Consider the following 25,292-nt stretch of genomic DNA (forward strand, 5'->3'; position numbering starts at 1 on the left):
GTGGCCATCTATATATTGTTAAACTATAACTCCATCAGCTCCAGCAAGGATGGCCAATGGTCAAGGATGATGGGAGTTGTAGGCCTTCAACATATGATGGGCCAAATGTATCCATTTCCTGGTCTGCAGTGTGTGAACCACACCATGGTTGCAGTTGAGCTTCATTCCAAGAATTTCACAGGAGTTCCATAATTCAGTTTGAGGCCTCCTTCCCATGTGATCTCCTTGGCGTGACTCCTCATGCACCACTTTTTCTTCCATCAGTAACATTACACAGGGTCTACTCGTAGATCCAGGGCATTCTCCTGCCTGGCGGGGGGAAAGCCCCATAAAATATTCAGTTCTGATCAGCAGCTGCCTTTGTAGGTTGGCTGACCCTTTCCCTTTCCTAAATGGTTTGCTATCGAGTCTCAGGGCGTGAGCAAAAGTTGATGATGTTGAGGGGTCAGGGCAGAGGTAGATCAAATGTCTGGAGAACACAGGCAGCCTTCATCTCTCTGGTCTCCAAGCTGATGGCTGAACAAATGAGCTGTAATCATCCCCCTGGGGAACAGCAGCACTGAGAGAGAGAAGGGCCTGGCAGCAGTTTTGTTAAAGCTGCGTTGGAGAGAAATGGTGTGGACAGATTCAATGTCACAAGTGGGTTTTGGTTACAGCATCCTGGCACCATCCCGGGCTCGCTGATGGATCTTCAGCACCTTTCCTCGCCTCTTCTTGTGCGGCTGATGGTTCCACCTTTGGGGAGAGAGGCTAAAGATTAAGAGGATGACAAATAGGCATCTGCTTACACAGCGTTAAGGGCTAATCTGCCCTGCTATACTGCAAGAGCCTTGAAGAGAAGGGATTCTCACACAGGCGTAATACGCGCACACATGCACAACTACCCCAGAGACTCTCAAGGAGAGCAAGGCTCTCCATGGTTTGTCAAAGGACACCTGGTAGGCTTAGACTGGAGAGCTCTTCCCATGGAAGATCCTTGGCTGGGTTGAAGAGTCCAGTCACTATTGGAGAGACGTGACCAGCCCACAGACTGGATGCAGCTGCTTCTGGGCCAACACCTGAGGAGCAAGAGGCTGGATTAGTTAACACAGCAAAGGACAAGTTGCAGAAAGCAGGGAGCTGAGGCATCCAGCCTCTCAACAGGATCAGCCACCAGCATGGCTGTCTCCCCTACAGACTCAACAATGAGCAAACGGATGGAGGGCAGCCAGGCAGGTAAGTGGCATTGCTGCCCTTTGGACCATGTTTCTTTCTCCCCCTGCCCCTTCCATTCAGGTCTGAGGTTTCTTCTTCTTCCTTGGAACAAGCCTAGTTGCAATGGACTGGAAGGGCACCAACGGGTACTGCAATTGGGTACCAAAGGCACTGGAAGCTGTGACAATGGATGTGGCTGATGATGCTAGCAAGCGTTAGAGCCAAATAGAACCTCTGTCTCATCATGATTCCATAGTTTTCACCTCTGAGCTCAGATAGTGAGCTCATCTCATCTGAACAAGGCAGGCTTTCCTGGAGCAAAGTAATAGGAATATACTTTATACCAAGGCAGCCTATTGCTCCTTTTACCTTAGAATTGTCCACCCACTGGTAGCAGCTTGCCAAGATTTCAGAAATGGGTATTTCACAGCTCTACTTGAAGATGGCAGGGATGGAACAGGAGATCTTCTGGATACAAAGCATGTGATCTGTCACTGAGCAAAAGCCAGACCTCTTCTGAAGAATCAGAAAGTGAGGGAGGTCACTGGAGTCCCACAAATGAAACTATGAAAACTTCAGTCCAGGTGACGCCTTTAATCCTCAAGGCCACCACATGTGGAGGAGTGGCCTTTGTTTATTTGCACGTAATGAATTCATTTAGAGCAGCAGTTTTCATTTGGGCACTCATTTCTTAATATATTTTTTTTTACTATAGATTTGTATGGTTGTGGTACAGCAGTTGTGACCCATCTTAGGTCAGGCCCCAACCCAATAAAGGGGCCTGACCCACTAGGTGCAGACTAATGATTAAGAGATGTGGACGTTTCAAACTGCCAATTGTCTAGCACTCGGATAAAACTGAACAAATGAGTGATTAAACAAAACTCTCCCACCACCCCCTGAAAAGAAGAGGTGGACCAGAGTGGCTAAATACTTATCTCTTAAACTATCAGGTAAATTTAGGATCCTGAGAGCCAAAGTAGACTAGTGATCAGTGTGTTGGGCTAGGATATGGGAGACTTGGGTTCAAATAGGCCCTCCATCTTAGGACCCAGTCACTATCTCTCAGCCTGGAGTACCTCACAGGGTTGCTGTGAGGAGAACAATGTATACCATGCTGAACTCTTTTACAGGTGAAATGGGATATATAAAAGAATATTTTTATTTAAAAAATCTGAAGATAAAAACAATGAAGTAAAGTTTTGTTACCTATCTTGTTTATTATGGGTTGACCCATCAGATACATTGAGCAAACATAGAAATTGGTGGGGAAGTATAAACTCAGTTTGTGGTGTGGTGTAGAATAAACAAAATTAACAGTCTGATAACTAAAGATAATGATGTCAGGAAAGCCTGTTATTCCTTTGCTCTCTGAGTTGTGCTTTGATATAGTTAAATAGTAAAATATCATATGTGATGGATGGGGTCCTGTTGACCTGGGGAAGGGGAATTCTAATTGTATCTCTGGTATACAGTATTAGAAACTCCATTTTTAAAAAAGTTTTTTTAATTTAAAAGAGAAGCTGCCTATTGGTTACCTTCCAGGTGCAATGCTGCATTTTGGTTTAGTTTTACTTTTTATTGTTTAACTTATAACTGTTTTACTTGTTGTAACCTCCCTTGGGACCTTGCGTTGAAGGGTGGAAAATAAAGTCTGTGTGTGTGTGTGTGTGTGTGTGTGTGTGTGTGTGTGTGTGTGTGTATTTCACACCAGTGGACTGTTGTTGTACAAAATAATGCATAAGCAGGTGGCTGGTAACTTTGCCACACAATAGCTTGTGCAATCTGTTGCACAAGTTTCTTCTAGCACAACTGTTGTGTTGGATTCTTCTGTTGTGTGATATTAAAACTCACCTGTCCGTCCTTGTACCGGGGACACAGGATACAGCTCTCTCTCTCTCTCTCTCTCTCTCTCTGTGTGTGTGTGTGTGTGTGTGTGTTTGATATACGTTTTCTTTGTTATTCCAGTTCTGTCCCCAACAGATGGAAGTGAGCACATGGAGAACTGCTCTTTTACAAAGAGGGTGTGTGTGTGTCAAGTAAATATAGGGGTCCCGCAATGGGGGAGCAAGCTCCTTACCTGCCCCCCACCTTTCCCCTGGATTTGTCGTCATTCAAAACATGTGAAGATCTTCTCTCTTTTTCATTTCATTTTAAAATTATCTTTATCTTCCTTTCTTCTTTTTCTTCTTTTATCTGCTTTGCTTTTGTTTATGTTTTGTTTTGTTCTTTGGTGTCCTCTGCTCTGGGTTAAAGAGGGTATGCACACAAAGGTGATGTCTGGCTGGTGTAAGATGCCCTGAGTGAGAGGCAGGGAAGGAGAGATCTCCACCACTTTCGGTGCAAGACAAGGGTTAAGATTTACCTCCGAGAGAGGGTTTTGTATCCCCCCCCTTCTTCTCTTTTCCTTTCCTTTCCCCCTTCTTTCCCTTCTTTTTTATTATTTAGTTTTATTTTCATTGTATTTTATGGTGAAAAGTTTCAATAAAAATCTATGCAGAAAACTCAAAACATGTGTGGAGAAAATGCCCGTTTCATTTTGTGGTGCTCCATTAACATGCTTGGATAGCTCCATTGGTAAGAGCGTGGTGCTGATAACACCAGGGGTGCTGGCTTGATCCCCATATGGGAGAGCTGCATATTCCTGCATTGCAGGAGGGTTTGATCCCCAGGACCCCTTTCCAACTCTACAATTCTATAATTCTATGATTCTGTGATCTATCCAGCCCCCTGATACCTCTCTTGTTTGTCGCTAATAGGACTCAGCCTGACTCCCAGCAAAGCTGGCAGCCCCATGTTGCTGTGCAAGGTGTGTGCAGACACCAGCAGTGGAAAGCACTATGGTATCTATGCTTGCAATGGCTGCAGTGGGTTTTTCAAGCGTAGTGTCCGCAGGAAACTCATCTACAGGTAAGGGTGACATCTGTCCCCAGTAGGGCTCAGAATATTTAATGTATCAATGCATTAATGTGTTAGCTGCATCTTTCCTTCTGCCTAATGGTAGCGCTGCTCCCTCTCAACTCCTCCCTCCTTCCCTCCCTTTCTTTACTTTAAAACAATTATGGGAGCTTTAGGTTTGATCTGAGCTAGGGATCTGGATTTTACGAGACCCACGCCAGCATCCAAACCACTGCACCACGGTCATCACCAGCTCTCATCAGCCCCAGCAAGCATAGTCAATAGACAGGAATGATGGGAACTGTAGTTCAGTGACATCTGGAGGGCCACATGTTCCTCACCCCTGATCTGCCACCTGATCCAGTGCACTGCATTGTTCCTTTTGACAGGTGCCAAGCTGGCACAGGTATGTGTCCGGTGGACAAAGCTCACAGGAACCAGTGCCAAGCCTGCCGGCTGAAGAAATGCCTGCAGGCTGGAATGAACAAGGATGGTGAGTAGAGACCGGGGGACCAGGAAAAGGCTCTCACTTGTTGGGCTTCCAATGCATAATACATTATTTGTGGGGATGCGGGTGGCGCTGTGGTTTAACCCACTGAGCCTCTTAGGCTTGCTGATCAGAAGGTTGGTGGTTTGAATCCCCACGCTCTCCTCCCACGGAGGCTTGGGACGGGTGCAACTTCACTCCCAAGCCTCGGCGGGGATCGCTCTCCTCCCGAGGAGGCTTGGGAGGGAAGCTGCATGCCCGCCAGCCTTATGGTTGGCGCGGCGCAGCTGGCGGGTGTGCAGGGAAAGGGGAGGCTGCCAGCAAAGCCGCACAGCTCCCCTGGGGTGCCCCTGAGAGGCCGGCACCCTGGTGCCGTGTACCACTAAGCCCTATGGTAAAGACGGCTCTGCTGCCAACCCTTTGATCTGTTTGCTTTGCTGCTGACCCATTGCCTGTCCTGCCTCAGCTGTGCAGAATGAACGCCAGCCCCGCAGCACAGCCCAGGTGCGACTCGATGCTGTTGACCTCGATCCCGACAGGCAAGCTGAACACCTGACCACAACGCGGGATGTCCTGCTGCCACCGCAGCCACCGCCCTGCCCCTCCTTGCCGAGCCACAGGGGCCCCACCACCTGCTCTGCAACGGGGGCTCCGAGGGGCCGAGCCACAACTCCCCCCAGCAACCACCGCTTCATGGCCAGCCTGATGACAGCCGAGACTTGTGCCAAGTTGGAGCCAGAGGATGGTCAGTGGCTGGGCATGGGTGCAGAGTGGGGAGGCAGGCAGTATGCCAAGGAAGTGATGGGGAACCTCTGGTCATCCAGATGTTGTTGAACTACAACTCCCAGCCTCCCCACTCATTGTCCAACAACAACTAGAGGTCTACAGGTTCCCCACTGCTGCTTCTGAACATGTGGCCTTGGTGTCATCCTACTTCCAGCTTCCTTAAAACTACAGAAGACAGCTGGTGCAGATGCATTGATACACACCATGGCTGGTTTTTGAGTAGCTGTACTGGATTCAATCAAGGCTGTGAGACTTTCCTCTGCTGCCCCCTAGAGAACATTGATAGTACTGTCTCAATTGGGTTTCCAACACCTCCTAGTTTTGCCTTGTTGTCCACTGAATCTTCTAGTCTCTGCTCACTCCAGTTACAGTGGCCAGGTGTCCATCTTAATAGGAGGACTGCTTTATGCAGTCATTTATCTGGAGGGCTGTCAGAGTAGAGCTCGGTTAGAAGGGCTTTTAGACCAACTGAAGAACCGTAATTGAAATTGCCCATCAACGCTGTGCATTTATGCCAAGTAATCTCGGGTGGCGATGTGTTAAGTGACCGCCCTCTGCGAACATTTCCTTCAGAACAGATGCGTCTCTAAACTTGCAAATCTGCAGCTCTACAGTGTTGACAGGATGATTCTCCCTTCTGCAGCCGAGGAGAACATTGATGTCACAAGTAACGAGCCAGAGCGCCCAGCGGGAGAGGCACACGTGTCCCCATATCCCCCCACCAGCTCCGAGAGTGTCTATGAAACCTCCGCCCGGCTGCTCTTTATGGCTGTAAAATGGGCAAAAAACTTGCCGGTCTTCTCAAACCTGCCCTTCCGAGACCAGGTGAGTTCCTGGGCCAAGTCCAGTTATGGATTACTTGGGCTCAGGCTAAGGCAGGGGTGGGGGCTGGCAACATATGTTGAGGAGGGGCCATAATTCAGTGGATGAGCATTTGCCTTGTCTGCAGAAGGTCTTGATCGCTGGCATTTCTAGGTTGGGCTGAGAGAGAGAATCTCCTTTTCTCTCTTTTATTGAAGAACAGGATATTTTTTACCACAGAGGTGTCTTTGGAGGGGATATATTGATTGAAAATGTCTAGTAAACAAGGTCGGTAGTTGGGCTCCTATTGAGGGTATTTGGCAAGCCAACATGGCAGTGATGTGGGATTGATGATTGGAGTGGCCATTCTGATTTTATGGCAGTGGACAAAACTGTATTGTAATTTTTGAATGTGTGTGTGTGTGTGTGTGTGTGTGTGTGTGTGTGTGTGTGAGAGAGAGAGAGAGAGAGAGAGAGAGAGAGAGAGAGAGAGAGAGAGAGAGAGAGAGAGAGAGAGATACTCTAGCCTAAAACCCTGGAGAGTTTCAGTGTATGATCTGACTCAGTATACTTCCTATGTTTCTGTTCTGGGCTCTTATTTTCTTCTACTTGAGCTTACTCACTGAACCAGGAAGCATCCAACTGTACCAAAATACAAGCTTCATGTGTTAACTTCTACAGGTAAAAATAGCACATGCTCTAAATCAGGGTGGGGAACCTCTGAAGCCCGCCCCCCCCCGTGGCCCACGAGCTTTTGGCTAAGCTACACCAACTTGCCATGTACCTGACGTTATATATGACATCAGGTATGGGGCAGTTGAACACACAGCTAGGCTAAAGGGGATTTGCAGGAGCGGCTGCTGATCAATGGCATCTGCAGAGGCTTGCACATAGCAAGCACTCTGTAAGCACCAATGCTCAGCTGAGCCTAAATTTGCGTATATTGCTATACAGTGATATTGACAAATTTAGAACCAGATGTATCTTTATAACTGGGGTGGTGAATTTGTGGACCTCTCTGTCTTATTGGACTACAACCCCCATCACCCACAGCCAGAATGGTCAATTGGCAGGGATGAGTTTGAGTTGGTAGCCATAGATTCCCCAGTCCAATTTATTAAAAATGGGGAAATAAGGCACAGGCATTTTGGCTAAGTTGTCACATTATGTAAGGACTAAGGAAGGAAGACAACAAGGTAATTGGTTTTGTGAAAATTGGTGCTTGTTGGAAGTGTAAAATACATTTCTGTGAACACAGAGCATCCATAATCTGTTATCTAGTCTAAGGTGTCCTGTCGTTTGCAGGTGATCTTACTGGAGGAAGCCTGGAGTGAGCTGTTCTTGCTGTGTGCCATCCAGTGGTCTTTGCCACTGGAAAGCTGCCCCCTCCTCTCTGTGTCAGAGCTGACCCCCACCCTCAATGGAAAGGTCATGTCTTCAGGAATGGACATTCGTGTCCTGCAGGAAATAATTGCACGTTTCAAAGCTCTTGGTGTGGATCCCACTGAATTTGCCTGTATGAAGGCAATTGTACTGTTCAAACCAGGTGAGTGGGCTGCCAGGAGGAGTATGTAAATCATAGATAATTTGTGCATTTCCCCAAAATTACAGTTAAAATTTAAAAGCTCCCCCAGTAATGTTTTCCATGCAAATTACCAGTACATCATGGTTTTTGCATAATTTATCCTGGCTTTGCTTCTTTCCCCTCCTTGTGCTTAGCACTGGAGGACCACTCTTCTGACGTCTCAGCAGGCGTTGCCCATATACTTTCAAATAAGTATTTGCATTCATGAAAGTTAGAAGCTCAAGATGGTGTGCCAAATTACTGTCCATTTCCAATCCTCCTTCAAGGCTGCTGCATCCTCTGTCTTCAAAATATTCCATGAGACCCTAATCCTGTTTTAAGATCTCCAGTAGAACAGCGTCTGTGTACACATATTTTCCTAAAGCAGAAGTCTTCTGTTTCTTTTCTTTTGCAGAAACACGAGGTCTGAAGGATCCAGACCAGGTTGAGAATTTGCAGGATCAGTCTCAAGTGATGCTGGGACAACATAACCAGTTACATTACCCCAGCCAGCCAGTCAGGTACCTACAGCTGAGTGCTCCTCCTTGCTGTTTTCTTCTCAATTCCTCCTTCTGAATGCATTCATTCCAACCCAGCCCAGGCAACATGGTAGTGCTAGCTAAAGCCAGTGTTTCTCCAATTTGGGTCTCCAGGTGTTGTTGGACTACAATTCCCATTATCCCTGACCACTAGAAATTGTTGGAAGGTCACCTCCATTTCTCCGCTCTCAAATGTGGTGGAAAATTTTGGGATATAATTTTAACCTAACCTACACTTTTGTCTCCTCCTCCCAGGTTTGGAAAGCTGCTTCTGCTTCTGCCTTCGTTGAAAGTTATTTCTTCAGACCGCATTGAGCTTCTTTTTTTCCGTAGGACCATTGGGAACACTCCCATGGAGAAGCTGCTCTGTGACATGTTCAAGAATTGATGCCTCCAAGATTCCATTATGCCAGTATTTCTATTTAAAAAACATTGAACCATACACAAGACACAAGCAAAGGCTTCCTTGTGCATAGGCTTTGGCTTGTCATAGACTGGAAGGTGGCATTTGGCTGCAGACCAGGAAAGTCGCTAGGACCCAAACACTGAATTTTTACAAGGAGTGTTAATAGTTGCCTGAAGTCACACCCTCTTATTATGGGGCCTCTTCTTATTCCTTCCAAAGAGGCAGTAGGTTTGGGTGTATGTATGTATGTATGCATATGTGTGGAGATGCACTTTGTACCTGCTCAGAGAACTCATAATTGTTTCCATAGCCAAGTTTTGGCCTTGAAAACAGGTTCTTGGACTCAAATTCAGCTCTAATTTTAACTATAAAACTCGCTCCTAGTGCTGTAAAGTGCTTCTAGCCCACAAAGCTTAGAATGAACAAGTAGCACATTTTCCTTTAAAGACAATCAAGTGTACTTCTTGAATTCATAGAAGAGGAAACACAGTGGAAGGGGGGCGTTTTCCTCTACCTTACTAAAGGACAGCACCATGGAAGAGTGTAAGAACACAATGATTGGAAAATGCAGCCTCTAAAATAACCTTCCTGGTTATTTAAAACTTAAGATTTTTCTTGGCTAACATCCTGTATTGAAGTAAATTTGGGGGACAATCAAGGCACACCACAGCTTGTACATGAAACAAAGAGAAGGTGGGGCACATGCCTTGCCTAAGCCAACAGAAATGCTTGACTCGGCCACCTTTCATACTAAGCGGGAGATATGAGTTCTGAACTTTTTATGTGACAAATGGGCACAGTTTGAAGGCAGAATCCGTTTCTCAGGGGCTGCTGATTCAGGAATTGAGGAATTTGCTGGCTCTTGGGCTTGTATAAGTGTTAATAAACTGGAAGCTTGTATACTTTTTATTTAATTTTTAAAAATCCGTTTACTGTTTGCAGTTCTGACCCATTCACATGTGGAAAGTCCAATCCTAGACTTATTACAGCGGACACCCACCGTCTTTCTAGGGATTGCCAGACTACAAACTGGAGAACATCATTTATATTAAAGAACTGATGATCCAGTTCTGTGGAAGACCCCTGCCCCCTTTGGTTAGACTTCACTTTCATGACAATCAGTAAGGCTGTTGATGACAGATGACAACAAACTGAACTTGCTGGAATGTCAGGAACAAACCCTTTTCATAACCAATGACTAATGCCTGGAATAGAGGCATGAGAAAGCGAGTAGCATTCTGCTAGGTACAGAGTTATGAAAACGTATAACCAGTTCTCCTGATTCTGTTTTTCTAGAAGGGAAAAAATAAGATGTTTATATGGAAGGGCAATCACACTCAGGTTAGCGGGATGAAAGCATCCAGAATGCTAAGAAAAGGGTTAATGTTCACAATGGCTATAGCGTTCCAAGATAGGATTCTGGGATGTGATATACCTTTTTCTAGAGGCAGTTGGTACAGTTATGTCAGTTATGAACAGTCTTATGTGTGACAGCAGCTGAGCAGTCAGTCTGTCTGCCTCAGAGTTAGTCAGTCTTTAGTTTTTGTCTTAGATACAAATCTATGTAAGATGTATTCGTAACCTGAGTAACACCTGCCTGTCTTGTACATTATTCCAACAAGTGCAAGTACACTGAGTAAAAGTTATTTGTTATTTAAACTTTAAAAAGAGTGTGTCTCGCGTAATTTTTATAGGAGGGGAAAGGGAACTAATTAAAGGGTTAAATGACCCAGTCTCTTCTTTCGCATAGCTCTGTAAATGGGAACTAGTCTAATTTCCACAAGATTCTGCTACTACAGGCATCAGTGGGTGGCAAGTGTGATGGAAAAGTTAGTTTGTTGGGGAGGTTAGGTCACCAAGTGTTTTTCTTCTTTTCTTTTTCCTGCCAGTGTCTGATTGGCTGGGGTCCAGGGGTGGCAGTTTAAAAGGAGAGGATTTGGAGAGACAGGTTGAGAGGCTGGAAGATAGGGAGTTGTTCTGGGTAGAAATATCCACGCTGAGGAACAGATCAAAAGCTATAGAAAGGAGTCTCTGAGCTTAGTGTGAAGGACAGTGTGTGGTGTCCTGTGAGAGTAATAGGCCAGGAATTAACTGGGAGGCCGAGGGTAAGCCAGGAGAAATAGTAGCTGGAAAGATACTGTCTACTTAGGTCTCATTCCAGTCAGGAAGGGAGAGATTCTTCTAGAAAGAGAAGACTCCCAAACCAGTTAAGAGGGGTGTGACAATCCCTTGGGTCTGTTACGTGGAGTACCTCAGGAGTAGGATTGTCAAAGGGGTGTGTGTCACCTTGTTTAAGAACCAAAGTATTAAGCAACAACAGCTATGTAACACCTGAGAAAGAACTGAAGTGAAATAACTGGAAATAAGCTGAGCATTTACAATTTAGTCTAAAAACCTGTAATCTCTACCTGAAGCGAAGTAACTGAACATAAGCAACTGACATTTAAAAGAAGCTGTGCTTGATTAAGAGTCCGTAACATCAGTTAGATTTAGTATAAATATTATTAGGTGAACCGTTACTTGAAATAACATCATAACCTGAAGTACCCTTTGTTTTACCCACTTTGTGTCAAAAACTTCATTTAATAAAACCTTTCTTGTTTGACCAAATCCTGCCTGAGACTCCAAATCATTAAATTTTTCCTCACACAAGTCCCCCACTAGATAATCTGAGGTAAATTGAAGAAGTTCGTGTAATTGGTGTACCGTGAAAGGGCCGTTGCGCCGTCACAGCAAATATAACTATCCTAGCTCCAGACACAAAGCCAATCGATACAATTGATTTAAAATCACTTTTTTTTGCTGAACATCAGTATTAAGCAAAATCAAAACAAAATGAGAGACTACTTGAAGCTCTTTGATAGTATTATGGTTACTAAAGTTCAGTATAAATATGTTGGTTTTTTAAAAAACTTTCCCCCCACAATGTGGGACTTAACTCCCCCCCTTTAATATGGGACCTTTAAGCCAGGAAGGTAAATGGGTGGGGGGGATTGTAGAATTAGATTTGAGGGCTTGGCCGTGTGAAACAATGGAAGATAGTAATTTTTTGCAGCCTTATGAGGCAACTCCCATCAGTACATTGGGTCTTTGTGATTAAATAGCTGTGAATGTGGGGGGGGGGAGCTCCAGGTCTTGACTTTGTATGTATCTTTTAAAGTGGACATTTGGGGAGCCCCATTTTTTAAACAGACTGACTGTGACAGCAGCCCTCCTTACTGCTTCTCCACCCATCTGCATTTTGCTTGAGTACAGTGATTCTGGGAGTGACTTTTCCCCTGCCCGTCAGTCTGTTTGTGGAGCTTTTTGCTCATCTAGCAGCAGAGTGTGTCCAGGGCATAGCCAGAAAAACAAAGGGGGTTCTATCTCCTGATATTTATGCTGCCTATCCTGTGCCCTGAAAACAGAACACTGTTGTGGTTATGGCTACTGAACATTTGACACAAATATTTGGGACTGACCTACTTGGAATCAAACTGGCATTTGTTATTCTGACCTTTTTTTAAGTCAAAAAGGTCACTTTTCCACTGACAGTTTTCTGAGAAGTGCTTGGGTAGAAATGAACATTTTAAAATATCTGACAACACAATGAAGCAAATAAGGAATAGCTTCAAACAAGAGCTTGGTCTCCTTTATGCTTCGGGTCCTCCTAAGAGGGCCCATGCTTATGAATCCCAGTGCAAAAACCCAATCCCTAAAGTCGGCTGGTTTGACTGCTGGGATCAAGAACAGGTCCCTGAACTTGAAGCAGCAAGATGCCACGGATGAGATGTTACAATTTAAACAGTTCTCCTGCTCTTGGGTTTTTCTAGAAGGGGAAAGATAGGAAGTTTATATGGAAGGGCAATCACACTCAGATTAGCGGGACAAAAGCATCCAAAATGCTAAGAAAAGGGTTAATGTTCACAACGGCTATAGCATGCCAAGATAGGATTCTGGGATGTCATATACCTTTTTCCAGAGGCAGTTGGTACAATTATGTCAGTTATGAACAGTCTTATGCGTGACAGCAGCTGAGCAGTCAGTCTGTTCAGCTGCTGTCTGCCTCAGAGTTAGTCAGTCTGTAAGAGTCTTTGTCTTAGATACAAATCTATGTAAGTAACACCTGCCTGCCTTGTACATTTACTCTAACAAGTGCAAGTTCACTGAGTAAAAAGTTATTTAATATTTAAACTTTAAAAAGAATGTGTCTTGCGTAATTTTTATAGGAGGGGAAAGGAACTAATTAAAGGGTTAAACGACCCATTCTCTTCTTTCGCATAGCTCTGTAAATGGGAACTAGCATCAGGCATTTGCTAGGGTGGCAAGAGTGACGGAAAAGTTTGTTTGTTGGGCAGGTTAGGTCACCAAGTGTTTTTCTTTCTTTTCTTTTTCCTGCTAGCAAACCGTTAACAAACAACAGCTTCTGATTGGCTGGGGTTCCAGGGGTGGCAGTTTAAAAGGAGAGGATTTGGAGAGAAAGGTTGAGAATCTGGGAGATAGGGAGTTGGTTCTGGGTAGAAACATCCACTTTCAGGAATTTATCAAAAACTACAGAAAGGAGTCTCTGAGCTCAGTATGAAGGACAGTGTGTAGTGTCCTGTGAGAGTAATAGGCCAGGAATTAACTGGGAGGCTGAGGCTAAGCCAGGAGAAATAGAAGCTGTAAAAGAGACAGTCTACTTACCGGTAGGTCTCTTTCCGGTCAGGAGGGGAGAGATTCTTCTAGAAAGAGAAGACTCCCAAACCAGTTAAGAGGGGTGTGGCAATCCCTTGGAGTACCTCAGGAGTAGGATTGTCAAAGCGGTGTGTAACTGACAGAAAGTGCAACCTTTTTTAAGAACCAAAGTATTAAGCAACAACAGCTATGCAACACCTGAGAAGAACTGAAGTGAAATAACTGGAAATAAGCTGAGCATTTACCATTTAGTCTAAAAACCTATAATCTCTACCTGAAGTGAAGAAACTGAACATACGCAACTGAAGTTTAAAAGAAGCTGCGTTTAACCTGAAATACCCTTTGTTTTACCCGCTTTGTGTCAAAAACTTCCTTTGTTTAATAAAACCTTTCTTGTTTGTTTGATCAAATCCTGCCCGAGACTCCAATCATTAAGTTTTCCCCTCACACAAGTCTGCCATTAGAAAATCTGGGGTAAATTGAAGAAGTTTGTGCAATTGCTGTACTGTGAGGTGGTTGCACTATATGCAAGTGAGGGACGGCCCGACGGTACCATGGTGAGAAAGGGCCGTTGGCACCGTCGCAGCAAGTACATTATAACTATCCTAGCCCCAGACACAATGCCAATTGACACAATCAGCAAAACCTACAGTACATGACAGACTTCTCCTAGGAAAATACCATTGCAGAGCATCTAATGATCCAATGAAAAATCACGTTTGAGTAGTTTTCCGTATTTAAAAACCCAGCACCTCCCTGCGTGTAGAAAAGTAGCACATATGGGGAGGGGATCCCCGACTTCTTCCCATATGACAAGATTTCCTTAATGCACACACACACACACACACACACACAGAGAGAGAGAGAGAGAGAGAGAGAGAGAGACAGAGACAGAGAGAGCGCTCTCCTGCCTCCTAGTGATTAAAATGTGCCCTCGCAGTCTGAAGTGGCATAGTCCCAGAATCACATAATTTATATGGCTTTGTTATCACTTCCCTAAAAAACTTCTGCTTCTAACTTAGGTTTCATGCTCTCAATATTGCCCTGTCTCCCAAAGACACAAAAGCCTTTGTCTAGATGGTTGATTATGATTACCAAGTATGGAAAAAATCTGCCACTATCATTTTATTTTCCATTGTTTTCTTCTTTAATAAGCTAGAAGTTATTTGTTCATAAAGTTGTTTTTGTACAGCCATATAGTATCATATTTACAAAATATTACACAAATTGCACTTTGAATATGACGGCCTTGTTCCAGGAAAGAGAAACAAAAATAACATTAATTTAAAAAACTAAAGAAACCTCCAGACATGAAATTACAATGTGCCAGCTAACTGCAAGCCAGCTGGTTCAGTGAGCAAAATAAAGCATTTTCCTTTATAGAATTCTTCTTTAAACATGTAAGATTTATAGAGTATGACACAGGACAATATATCCTTTTACAATACATAAGTCTTTTAAAATTTACACTCAGTATACTTATAAATTACTTTTAAAAAATCCATTAAAAATAACTATATGCAGCCAACGTCCTTTCTAGTGGTGAGTACATTCACTTAATACCATGAGTGGGGAGAAAAAATTCCAAGACCCTGTACTTACTGCACAGGGTCAGGGAGTGCAGGTGGGGAAGAGCAGACTGCTATCTTGGAAGACAGGTATCAGGCAAAACTATGGGTGGGGAAATTAATGGAAACACTTTTTTTCTTCCTGTTGCCAGTATCAAAAACAAAACAAACAGTGCAACAACTGAAACTCTGGCTTGGACCCATCTGAATTATGTGATTGTATCTCCTCCTCCCCCAACAAGGCCAGTGCTGAAAGGAAGGCTTTGCACTGGAAGAAATAGGAATTAGTACCCTGGAGTGTATGCAGAGCCTAGCACTTCCCAACAGAGCAACTAGTCAAAATGAGAAGACAAGTTTCCAAAGGATCTTGGGTGCACTTGCTGAGTGTGGCTCAAATAGAAACAAGCACCTAATGTGTGTGGGGGAAATGCAATGACTGTCATGCAGTTCGGGACCAAGAGCAGGATTGGGGGGGGGGGGAGAGGAGAGGAGTGCAGCTTATTAGTCTGCAACATACTAGCATTTAGAGAGGTGGGTTCAAAGAGTAGGGTACCCTTTCTGGCTGTGGGTGTCCTACATTGCTTTATTCCTTTTCCTCTCTTTCTTAAAGGGTAATTTGAAGCAGGAAGAGCACAGCTGAGGATTCCCATGTCAGCAGCCAGACAAAGTCTGACTAACAGGGCAAGTGCAAAAGAGTAAAGTGGCAGTAGATATCGAGTGGGATGAGGTTTGTCCAGCTAGTTTGTGCCACGAGACCCACACAAATGAAGCTGCAATTTTTAATTGCCTTTTTTGGGGGTGGGTGGGGGGTAATTGGAGGCCCCGGACTGAATTTGGAAGGGGCTGCTCGCATGTTTGGTTTTAAACCACCAACTCATCACTGATTCTTAGCCAGTCAGACCACTCAGACTGGAAATGAGGCGTAGGACCTGCATACAATCACTAACAAAAGCTGGAAACTAAAGGTTATCAAATTCCCTGCTCTCATGCATACCATCACAGTACACTGCCCCTGTTGGTAGATTTTTTTTAATATTAAAAGGTTTTTTAAAATTACAGCTATATTTGCATGGGTGATACAAAGCAGCTGGGCAAACCTTATCCATCTGAATATTTTCTGCTATCCTCAGTGATGCTCTGAAAAAAAATGGGGCTCCCCAAAGGTCCACTTTAAAAGATACATACATTACTGCTAAAGTCAAGAACTGGAGCAAATTTTCCCACACACACATTCACAGCCATTTCATCACAAAGACGAACTCCTGAAAGCTCCAAATCCAAGGTACTGGTGGGAATTACCTCATGACATTAGGATGCAAAAAACGACTAGTTTCTGTTGTTTCACACTGTCAAGACCTCAGAACTAATTCTAGCATCCCCCCCCCATTTACCTTCCTGGCTTAAATGTCCCACATTAAAGGGGGGGGGAGTTAAGTCCCACATTGTGGGGTGGGTGGGTTAAAAAACAAAACAAAACAAAACATATTTACATTGAACTTCAGTAACCATAATACTATCAAAGAGCTTCAAGTAGTCTCTGATTTTGTTTTGACTTTGCTTAATACTGATGTTCAGCAAAAATGTGATGTTAAATCACATTTTAAACAGACCGATTGTGACAGCAGCCCTCCTTACTGCTTCTCCACCCATCTGCATTTTGCTTGAGTAAAGTGATTCTGGGAGTGACTTTTTTCCTGCCCGTCAGTCTGTTTGTGGAGCTTTTTGCTCATCTAGCAGCAGAGTGTGTCCAGGACATAGCCAGAAAAACAAAGGGGGTTCTATCTCCTAATATTTATGCTGCCTATCCTGTGCCCTGAAAACAGAACACCTGTTGTGGTTATGGCTACTGAACATTCGGCACAAATATTTGGCATTGACCTAACTGGAATCAAACTGGCATTTGTTATTCTGACCCTTTTTTTTAAAGTCAAAAAGCTCACTTTTCCACAACAGGTATGCACCTGACGGTTGTCTGAGAAGTGCTTGGGTAGAAATGAACGTTTTAAAATATCTGACAACACAATGAAGCAAATAAGGAATAGCTTCAAACAAGAGCTCGGTCTCATTTATGCTGTGGGTCCTTCTAAGAGGGCCCATGCTTATGAATCCCAGTGCAAAAACCCAATCCCCAAAGTTGGCTGCTTTGACAGCTGGGATCAAGAATAGGTCCCTGAACTCCAATTATCTTCTGGTGTTCTTGTCTGCTTGCACATTCCCTTGCCCATCACAGACAGAACTGGGGATTGACAGAATATGCAGATACAGCTCACTGGCCATTCCTTCCTTCAGGTTTACTGAGGGAACACACTGAGTCCCAACACACTGAGTTCCAGAACACCGGTGGCAGCAGACGGTGTTGAAGAAGCAGCAGGGTGCCATGGATGAGATGTTACAATTTTGCTGCGATCAGCTGGTGCGGCTCATACCATAAATTCATTGTTTCCAAGTAGCACCAGCTGCTGGGCATTGTTGTAATTGGCAGCATCAGGCTGTCTCTTCTGGCCTGGCCCGGCAGTTGCCTCTGGGAGCTCTTTGGCTTTTGGTGGGGAGTTCTTCACATTCTTCAGCTTCTGCTTGCCCTTCTCGGGATTGAAAGTCCCTCTAGTGGTGAACTGCGGCTTGTCATCCAAACCTCTGAGGTGCCCTGGCGCTTGTTCGAGTGCCGAGGCATCCCCAGAGGGAGCTGCCCGGTAGAAAGGCGATTTTGAGTATATCTGGAATCGCTTCCTAGTTACATGAGGTAAGCAGGAGGAGGAGGAGGAGGAGGAGGAAGGGGAGGGTGACAGAGATGGAGCAGACACAGAGGAGTCTACTGACTCCACAGATTCCTGCTGCTTCTTCAGATGCCTTCGAGGTCTGGTAGTGATGGTGTCTGCCTTGATGGGTCTGGCGAAGCCAAGTGCTAAATTTCTATCTGGCAGGAAAGAGATACAAGAGAAGTGTAAGAAGTGTTGGCATTATCCCAAAATGCACATATCTTACTGAGTTGTATGGAAAACAGAATATAATCAGGGAAAACCACTAATGGGAACGGACATCCAAAACAAAAAGACAGCTGCACATGTTGGTAGGATTCCCAACTTGTTTGTAAAACTATCTTGGGATTTCCCCCCTTACATTCCTTAATAAATACTACTTGGAACAAACTGCTACATAACTGAACTAAGCCTTCCTTTTTTGTGGTGAGCACATATTCCCTGCTTCCAAACCCAACCGTTCCCAGGGTCTGGTGTATGTAAAACTTTGTGCTCCCTACTCATTGATTTATCCAACTGGTGATCCCTTCTGTTCTTCCCTTAAAAGAAATTATTTGCTCCATCAAGTAACATGACAATCAGCCGATTGGAGAGGGGAGCACTCTTGCCTCTCATGGACCATGGGGAAGGGCACCCAGTCTGTCAATAGTTCTCTTGCTTGCATTCTGTTCTCTTCTATTTAACCCAGTGGGACAAACCACCTCTGGGAGAGCTGCACAGAGCAGGTTGTGTGCAAACTACAGAGGTATTTGCAAAGGCTGGAGTTGGTTATTCCCCATTGTATTACTTTGGGAAGACCTTTAGGATCATCACCATTATTAGAATGCAGAATTGCCATGGGGATATTTCTTTCCCCGATACAGTCAACTTTTGCAGGAGCTGGCTACCCATACTTTTGTCTGCAACCATGAGGTCTAGAACTTTGTTTTAAAACAAATGTTGCAATACTCAGGTTTCTGAGGGATTCTTGAATTCATCACACGGGAGGCAATGAATGCCATTTTCTCCAAGCAACATAAAAACTGATTTATATTTCAAACTTTAAATATGGTAAAGCAGACACATCAGTTATAATGCATAAGCAAAGACAGACACCCAAAGATAGTTAATCCCATCTTGTACATATGGACAAATTAACTATGAAAAGCCTTTATTCACCTGGTCTATCAAAGGTGTCTCCTTCATAACCAACGTTCAGGTTTTCAGAGCTGTGGGCAGTGCCAATGGAGGCCTCAGATTCCAGAGTTTCATCATCAGAGGCTCTTGGGTCTAGTACCAGCATCTCAACAGTTAGGTTTTCCCTGAGGAAACAAACAAAAAACAATTGGACTAAAGGGAAGAAGAGAAACCAGCAGCACGAGCAGGGAGTCTGGAAGTACTGGAGTATTTAGGTCACTAGAAAACACAACATTATCAGAAGCAAACATTTTTGGGCAAATGAAACCGAACAATTTTAACTGAAGATACATTGTAAGATATTTACAGCTGGAATGGTTCTAGAAGGCATTTGGTTATCACAAACCTGCTCCCAATCTGAATGTGCAACCCAGCTCCTAAGTGAGGCTTTCATTTCTTGAACCGTGGCAACCTTGACCACCCTCCCTGCTCCTCAGTTCCACTCATCCAGACTTACTTTTCTTTCTGAAGGTTTTCAATCTGTTCCGTCAAAACCCTCTCTTCTTCCTGCATGGCTACTTTCTGCTGCTCAGAGACCTCTGCCTCCATGGCCTCTTCACCACTCAGGACCTCTTCAGCAGCACCAGAGGCAGATGGCAACCGGAGAGGAGCTGGAGATGAAGGACTTGGGTAGGCACCGCGATGTAGTCGACCTTTGCCCTGCAGGCACAGTAGTGCTAATGAGGAGCATGGACTTTTAAGCCCACTCTGCAAATTACTGACACCCCTGATACATGTATGCAATATAATGAGCAAACAAACAATACCTGTTTGTGACTAGCAGAGAAAGACAAAACAGGAAGCAAATAGACACTTAAGGACACATGAATTATTTCAGAGGTTCTTAAAAAAAAAACCATTTCAACTATACATGAGCAGCAGAATTTTGGCAGATATCAGAAGCCACTGCTTTATTCTACAGATGTAGTTTACAACAAAGGTGCCTCAGTCTGTTGGCCAAAGCATCTGTGCAAGAAGAGAATATCTGGATTTCTATATACTATATTACTATACTATATATTATTATGCTATACTATATATAGTATAAGGTAAAGGTAAAGGGACCCCTGACCATTAGGTCCAGTCGTGACCGACTCTGGGGTTGCGTGCTCATCTCGCATTATTGGCCGAGGGAGCCGGCGTACAGCTTCCAGGTCATGTGGCCAGCATGACAAAGCCACTTCTGGCAAACCAGAGCAGCACACGGAGACGCCGTTTACCTTCCCGCTATAGCGGTACCTATTTATCTACTTGCACTTTGCATTCTTTCGAACTGCTAGGTTGGCAGGAGCTGGGACCAAGCAACGGGAGCTCACCCCGTCACAGGGATTCGAACCGCCGACCTTCTGATCAGCAAGCCCTAGGCTCAGTGGTTTAACCACAGCGCCACCTGGGTCCCTATAGTATACTGTACTATATAAAATCTTCCCACACAATATTGTAAGATACCTTTGTATTTTTCTAGGCGGAAAGTCTGAGAACAAGAGATAAATCCACCTATAAAGTTGATTATCCTCCATTTTGCACTGTGTAGTGAAATTCCATGACTAACAAGTACATGAGGGTAGCTATCCCTGAATACAGTGCCATGAAATATTCAAATTCTGATCAGGCAGTTCCAGACTATTCTATGGAACTGGATCCTACGGGATCACACCCATCTCAATTTATACAATTTCCTTTAGTGCTGTCTCTTTTCTTCTTCCTGAATAAGCTTGCTCTAGAGAAGCAATCCTGGACCTCTGAAAGGGTGGAGCCAACATTCTTATAACAGGAAAGAATTCCCTTTTCCCTCTTAGACGGACACTGTGTGCCATAGTCCCAGATAAATAGAAATTGTCCCAAGGTAGTGCCTCTGTGCAAGAAGAGCCAACAAAGCGCTGAAAGCAAATTTGATACAATTTGCTTTCTTAAGAGTCAAGGCTTTGAACTGCACACTTGCAAGATTGCATTTAAGTCTAGAAAAATAACTGCAAAAGTGAGACTGGAGTGGGAAAGATCTTTTTCTATACATCATTGAGAATCTGCATAGAAACACAGAAACAACTTTTGATGGATCAGATGAAATGGTCCCATCTACTTCAGCACCCTGCCATCTTGTTTTGGAAAGGGCATGAAGGCAATTGCACAGTACACCCATGTGCAGGTATAGAAAATGTCCAGTAATTATTTTTCTTAGGGAAAAGCAGCTTCAAGTGAAAGAGGTCTGGAGAAAAGTGGTGGGGAGAAGGCATTGAATCCCTCTCTCGGGCTGCCAGATCTGTACTCCAATCTGTACAGCTGCTTTTCTGCCTAAATAATTGTAAATGTGCACTCTCAGAAAGATGTGCTTGAAATCCCAAAGGAAAAGTTGTTTGGGAGCAGTGATTTGAGGCAGGGATGTGGCAGGTAGATTAAACACCACTGTTCCTCTGCTCAGAATTACCACTCCCAGAGCTCCACCTCCTCCAGAAAAGGCCTGTGTTAAATTTGTATGTGTGGGACAGGTTGTTCCACTCATAGTAATGTCTGAGTGCTTATCTAAATTTAAATATATTTGATTCTCTAATGTGGTTATGCCCCACTGGTGCTGCTGTTGTCGTTTTTTAAAAAACAGGACTATATTTAGTATATAACTTGAATCCAAATATTTGAGCTGTATCCCAGTGATAGAACATGTGCTTTGTATGCCTAAGGTATCAACTTCTATCCCAGGTGTTTCAGTTAAATGCATCCTGAGTAGCAGGTGTTGTGAAAGATTCCTGCCTGGGATTCTACAGAGCCACTAATGGTCAGAGCAAACAAACCAGTCAAGATGAACCAACATTGGCAGTACCCCACTTCTGATAAAGTGAAACATTCTGGAGAGCAACAGTGAGATCCTGGAGACAATACTGAGCTAGACAGATCTGACTCAGTGGAAGGCAACTTCCTATGTTCATTTACGTGCAAGGAAGATTCATAATTACCCCTGGCATTTCTTCTAGCAAGAAGAGGGGGGAAGCAGACTCCTACACTGCCCCTCTCTGGCAGGGTAATGGACTATTTCTTGTTTTCTGGTTCTTCTTGAGAATTCTAGCTAAGGTCGTGCTGGTTGTTTTGTTGTTGTTGTTGTTGTTGTTGTTAGATTTAATAAAAGTTGGATGGGGAAATAGCTTTTCAGAAGGATGGATCTGAATTTGCCCTCTTCCAAGCAATTGTTGCTTAGGGTCTTAACATGAAAAAAGGACTGATCAAGCGGGCAAGACAAGGAAGAGAAAAATCACTTAGAAGAAAATAAAGGGTTAGTAGAGAAGGCAGAAAAGGAGAAAATAAAAATGTAAGGAAACCAGCTCAAGGGAATGGTAAGGTCACAAATCACAAATACAACTTTCCAAGTGAACTAGCTTTACTGTGATATACTTTTAGTTCAGGGATAGGCAATGCTGCTGGACTAGTTTCCGTAATCCCTGACCACTGGTCCTGCTGTCTAGGGCTGATGGGAGTTGGAGTCCAACAACATCTTGAGGGCCATATGTTCCCCATCCCTGCTTTAGTTGTTTGGAATTGCCTGGAAGTCCAGTCTCAATCTGCGACTGGAAAGCTGTTCCATCAGTAGCAGAGACAGGCTGGTGTTTTTACACTCCTCTAGAGACCACTTGCAGATCAGATGCTGGAAGAAAGCAATGTACTTGGCTCACTGCAACCTCAGTCACTATTCAGAGACCTTTCCTGCCACCCCTGTGGAAAACTGGCCTCATCTGTGCTCCCTGTTGGTACCTATTCTACCAGAAGAACCCAAGGACAGTTTAAGGGAGAACAAACAAACAAGCACACGCACACACAGTTATGAAGTGTGTTGGGGCATGGAATGCAGCAGCACTGAAATGAGTGAAGGGTTACAGCACAAGGTCAGTGCAATGCAATTCTGATACATACCGGGATCGAACTGCGGGTTATGCTCATAAATCTAACGGCAATTAGTACAGGTTTCTGGATTAGAGAGGATAGGAAAAGGAAAGGAGTAGGTTAGAGTGCACGTGCCATCACCCTTCTCAAAGAGGAGCTAGGCTTTCAAATGGAAGCCAGATCTCAGCTGCAACTGTGAGAAAGCATAAGTAAACCACAAGCCACTGTGTGCTGCATAAAAGAGGTGGATTAGCACTGATTGTGTGCTCTCAATACAGCATGCTGAGCGGACTCAGAGTGCCCATGCTTGCTTCCAGCAGTGTAACTGGGTCACCTGCCACATGACTAGCGAAGCCCTATTATATAAGCAGATAATGTGACACATTACAAAGCCTGCCATGTGTTCCATCTCCAAACAGAGGAAAACACAGGCCATTTCAGTGCTGGAGACTGCCTTTCAACTCAGCAGCCCAGTTAACAATGTGCAAGCTTTTCATATTTCAGAAAGGCAATGAGGCAAGAGGAAGCCACCTGCTAAAAGGAGCTCAGCATGTGCTGGACTGAAATATGCATGGCAGCTTCATCACAGGTTCTCCCACTGGCACGTGCATGTGGGAGGGAAGCAAATGGAAGCCTGTTCTGTGTCAGATGAGTTTAGGAAAACCAGATGCTAAGAAGGGTTGCTCACGGAGGAAGGCCAATTACACACAAGCTAAAGTGGCCCAAATTCACCAAGGCAACCATGAGAAGTAAAAATATCAGACCCCCACCAAGGAACTAATGGGTTGGTCTTTGTGGGATAATGCCAGATTCCCACCTTCTCTGAGTTTTTGCTTTGTACATATCTGCACCTCTGAAGACTCAATCCAGGATAAAGCCAAACTTTAGCTTCTGTGCTAGACCCAACTGTGTGTTAAAAGGTTTTGAGGATGTATAAGGTTTGGAAAGACATGAAGAAGAGGAGATTGGGGAAGTGGGAAAAGGAGGGGGAAGAGAGAGAGAAGAGAAGAGAAGACAAGAGAAGATACATGGGTGTGTTCTCAGTTCCAAGATATTGTATTAAACAAATCTGCTATTAAACAAGTGTGGCATTGAAACACACACACAATCTATCATCTCCAAATTCTCGCTTGAGGAGGAAAGTTGCACTAACAAATGTGGGCTGACTGGGGGACAGGAAGACACGGGTCTCGGTATAAATTTCTTCCTGTTATGAATGGTCAGCCAGGAATTCATCCACTCCTTCGCCTTACCATAGACCTCCTGATCATCGAGAGCCGGCTCTTGGCCTTGTTCTCCGCGAACTCGAGGCTACTGATGTCTTTAAGGCGAGCCCGATATTTGTCCATTTGCTCTACAACAATCAGCTCAATGCAGCTGAAAGAGAAAGTTTGTTAAGATGGAAAACTGAGCTACATTTGACTGTAGGATGTATACACAAGGAGATAAATCTGAAAATTTTCTTGTTCTGAACACTATGATTGAGAAACTGGCAGACCAAGTCTATTCTGATGGCTGCCATTTCAGGGATCTCATTTCCACAGCAGTACTCCCTGCCTGCCACCAACATGACTGACAGGGCCAGTGTCACTATGGGTCATCTTTAGAGATTCCCCTGAAACATTCTCCACAATTTCACAGTGTATTGTATGCAGGTACTAAGGCTGCCCCCTGAAAAGCACCAACCCTGGAATTTCTGCAAGTGTGTGTGTGATTAGAAGCATTTCAGAAGAAGGGTGTTGATGCTTACTGCAATAGGGAATGAAAAAACATCACTTCCCACCCATCCCTTTTCTCCATTGGAGGCAAGAATGCAATTTTTCATCATGATGTACAATTAAATACACATAGAAGTCTCTTTGAGACTGCTGGCTGAAAACAATAAATAGGGGTGGAGATAGAAAGTGTAGAACTGCTCCCCACTGCACATATTCAGTCTATTCAGGGGAAGGGTTTTCACAAGTTTCCATTTTTGCTAATAATTTATCACTAGCAAGATACCCACAAGACAGTGAGCATACATACAGAAATGGGGCCATAAAGATGGCCTGAAGCTGAGTGGGTAGGAAAGTGATAGATCTCACTTTCTTTCACAGTTGATTTTGCCTCCTCCTTTCTCTTGACCTCTGATCCTTCTTCTTCTCCTCAATCTGCACATCTGAGTTCTGTATTGTTATCACTCAGTTGCCTTTTCAGACAACAACTGTGTTAACTGCTATTCACCTCTACATGCCCACATTTAGCCTTGGATCTTTGTTCCCAGTCCCAGTACGGACAGCGGCCTTCATCTGTTTCCTTGGTGTGAGGTATGATTATCACTAGGCATGCTCATCAGTCTAAGATTAGAGTGGGGTTGGTGTAATGGCTGGTAGTGTCTCACAAAGCTATTCATGACTCCTTAAAACTGTAAAAAGCAACTATCTCCCTGTGTAGTTCTCTGGAGAAAGAGGCACTGGGGGGTTTCCCTCCTATGTAAAAGGTTTATTCTTTCCCACCCTCTCAGCTTTCAGAGGGTACCTCCCTTCCCACACAAGCAAAGTAGCGCAAGAGAAAACGGCTGGCAGGCTCACAGAGGTGTGGCACATTAAAGAGGA

The 25,292-nt window shown here is 44.3% G+C and overlaps 2 protein-coding genes across 13 annotated transcripts in view; one reads left to right on the forward strand and one right to left on the reverse strand.

Annotated features, from left to right (window-relative positions):
* The first annotated feature begins 1,157 nt into the window (after positions 1 to 1,157).
* Positions 1,158 to 8,657, forward strand: NR2E3 (nuclear receptor subfamily 2 group E member 3). The gene is made up of 8 exons (XM_035131856.2): positions 1,158 to 1,209; positions 3,945 to 4,104; positions 4,482 to 4,585; positions 5,046 to 5,324; positions 6,009 to 6,190; positions 7,472 to 7,712; positions 8,146 to 8,251; positions 8,525 to 8,657. Exons 1-8 carry the CDS (start codon positions 1,158 to 1,160, stop codon positions 8,655 to 8,657), a joined length of 1,257 nt encoding a protein of 418 aa, XP_034987747.2.
* A 5,797-nt stretch (positions 8,658 to 14,454) lies between these two features.
* The window catches only part of MYO9A (myosin IXA), a 137,780-nt gene continuing 126,942 nt past the window's right edge, over positions 14,455 to 25,292 (reverse strand). For 9 of the 12 annotated variants that reach the window (XM_088656529.1, XM_088656530.1, XM_035132342.3 and 6 more), the window contains 4 exons: positions 23,952 to 24,075; positions 19,289 to 19,491; positions 18,814 to 18,956; positions 14,455 to 17,813 (listed from right to left, as the gene is read on the reverse strand). In XM_088656529.1, the coding sequence (XP_088512655.1) occupies positions 17,320 to 17,813; positions 18,814 to 18,956; positions 19,289 to 19,491; positions 23,952 to 24,075 (964 nt within the window). In that variant the 3' untranslated portion in view covers positions 14,455 to 17,319. Of the gene's footprint in view, positions 17,814 to 18,813; positions 18,957 to 19,288; positions 19,492 to 22,588; positions 22,783 to 23,951; positions 24,076 to 25,292 lie in introns of those variants that run through there. The other 3 variants (XM_088656534.1, XM_035132346.3, XM_088656532.1) reach the window with 3 other exon arrangements.

This window comes from Zootoca vivipara, chromosome 13, assembly GCF_965207765.1.
Source record: "Zootoca vivipara chromosome 13, rZooViv2.hap1.1, whole genome shotgun sequence".
NCBI classification, from domain to species: Eukaryota; Metazoa; Chordata; class Lepidosauria; order Squamata; family Lacertidae; genus Zootoca; species Zootoca vivipara.

Excerpts from the sequence above, each read along its gene's own strand:
- NR2E3 (XM_035131856.2), top strand. The coding sequence starts at position 1,158 with ATGGCTGTCTCCCCTACAGACTCAACAATGAGCAAACGGATGGAGGGC. Across the intron at positions 1,210-3,944 it reads CAAACGGATGGAGGGCAGCC|CGCTAATAGGACTCAGCCTG; the intron begins AGGCAGGTAAGT and ends TCTCTTGTTTGT. Across the intron at positions 4,105-4,481 it reads CGCAGGAAACTCATCTACAG|GTGCCAAGCTGGCACAGGTA; the intron begins GTAAGGGTGACA and ends TCCTTTTGACAG.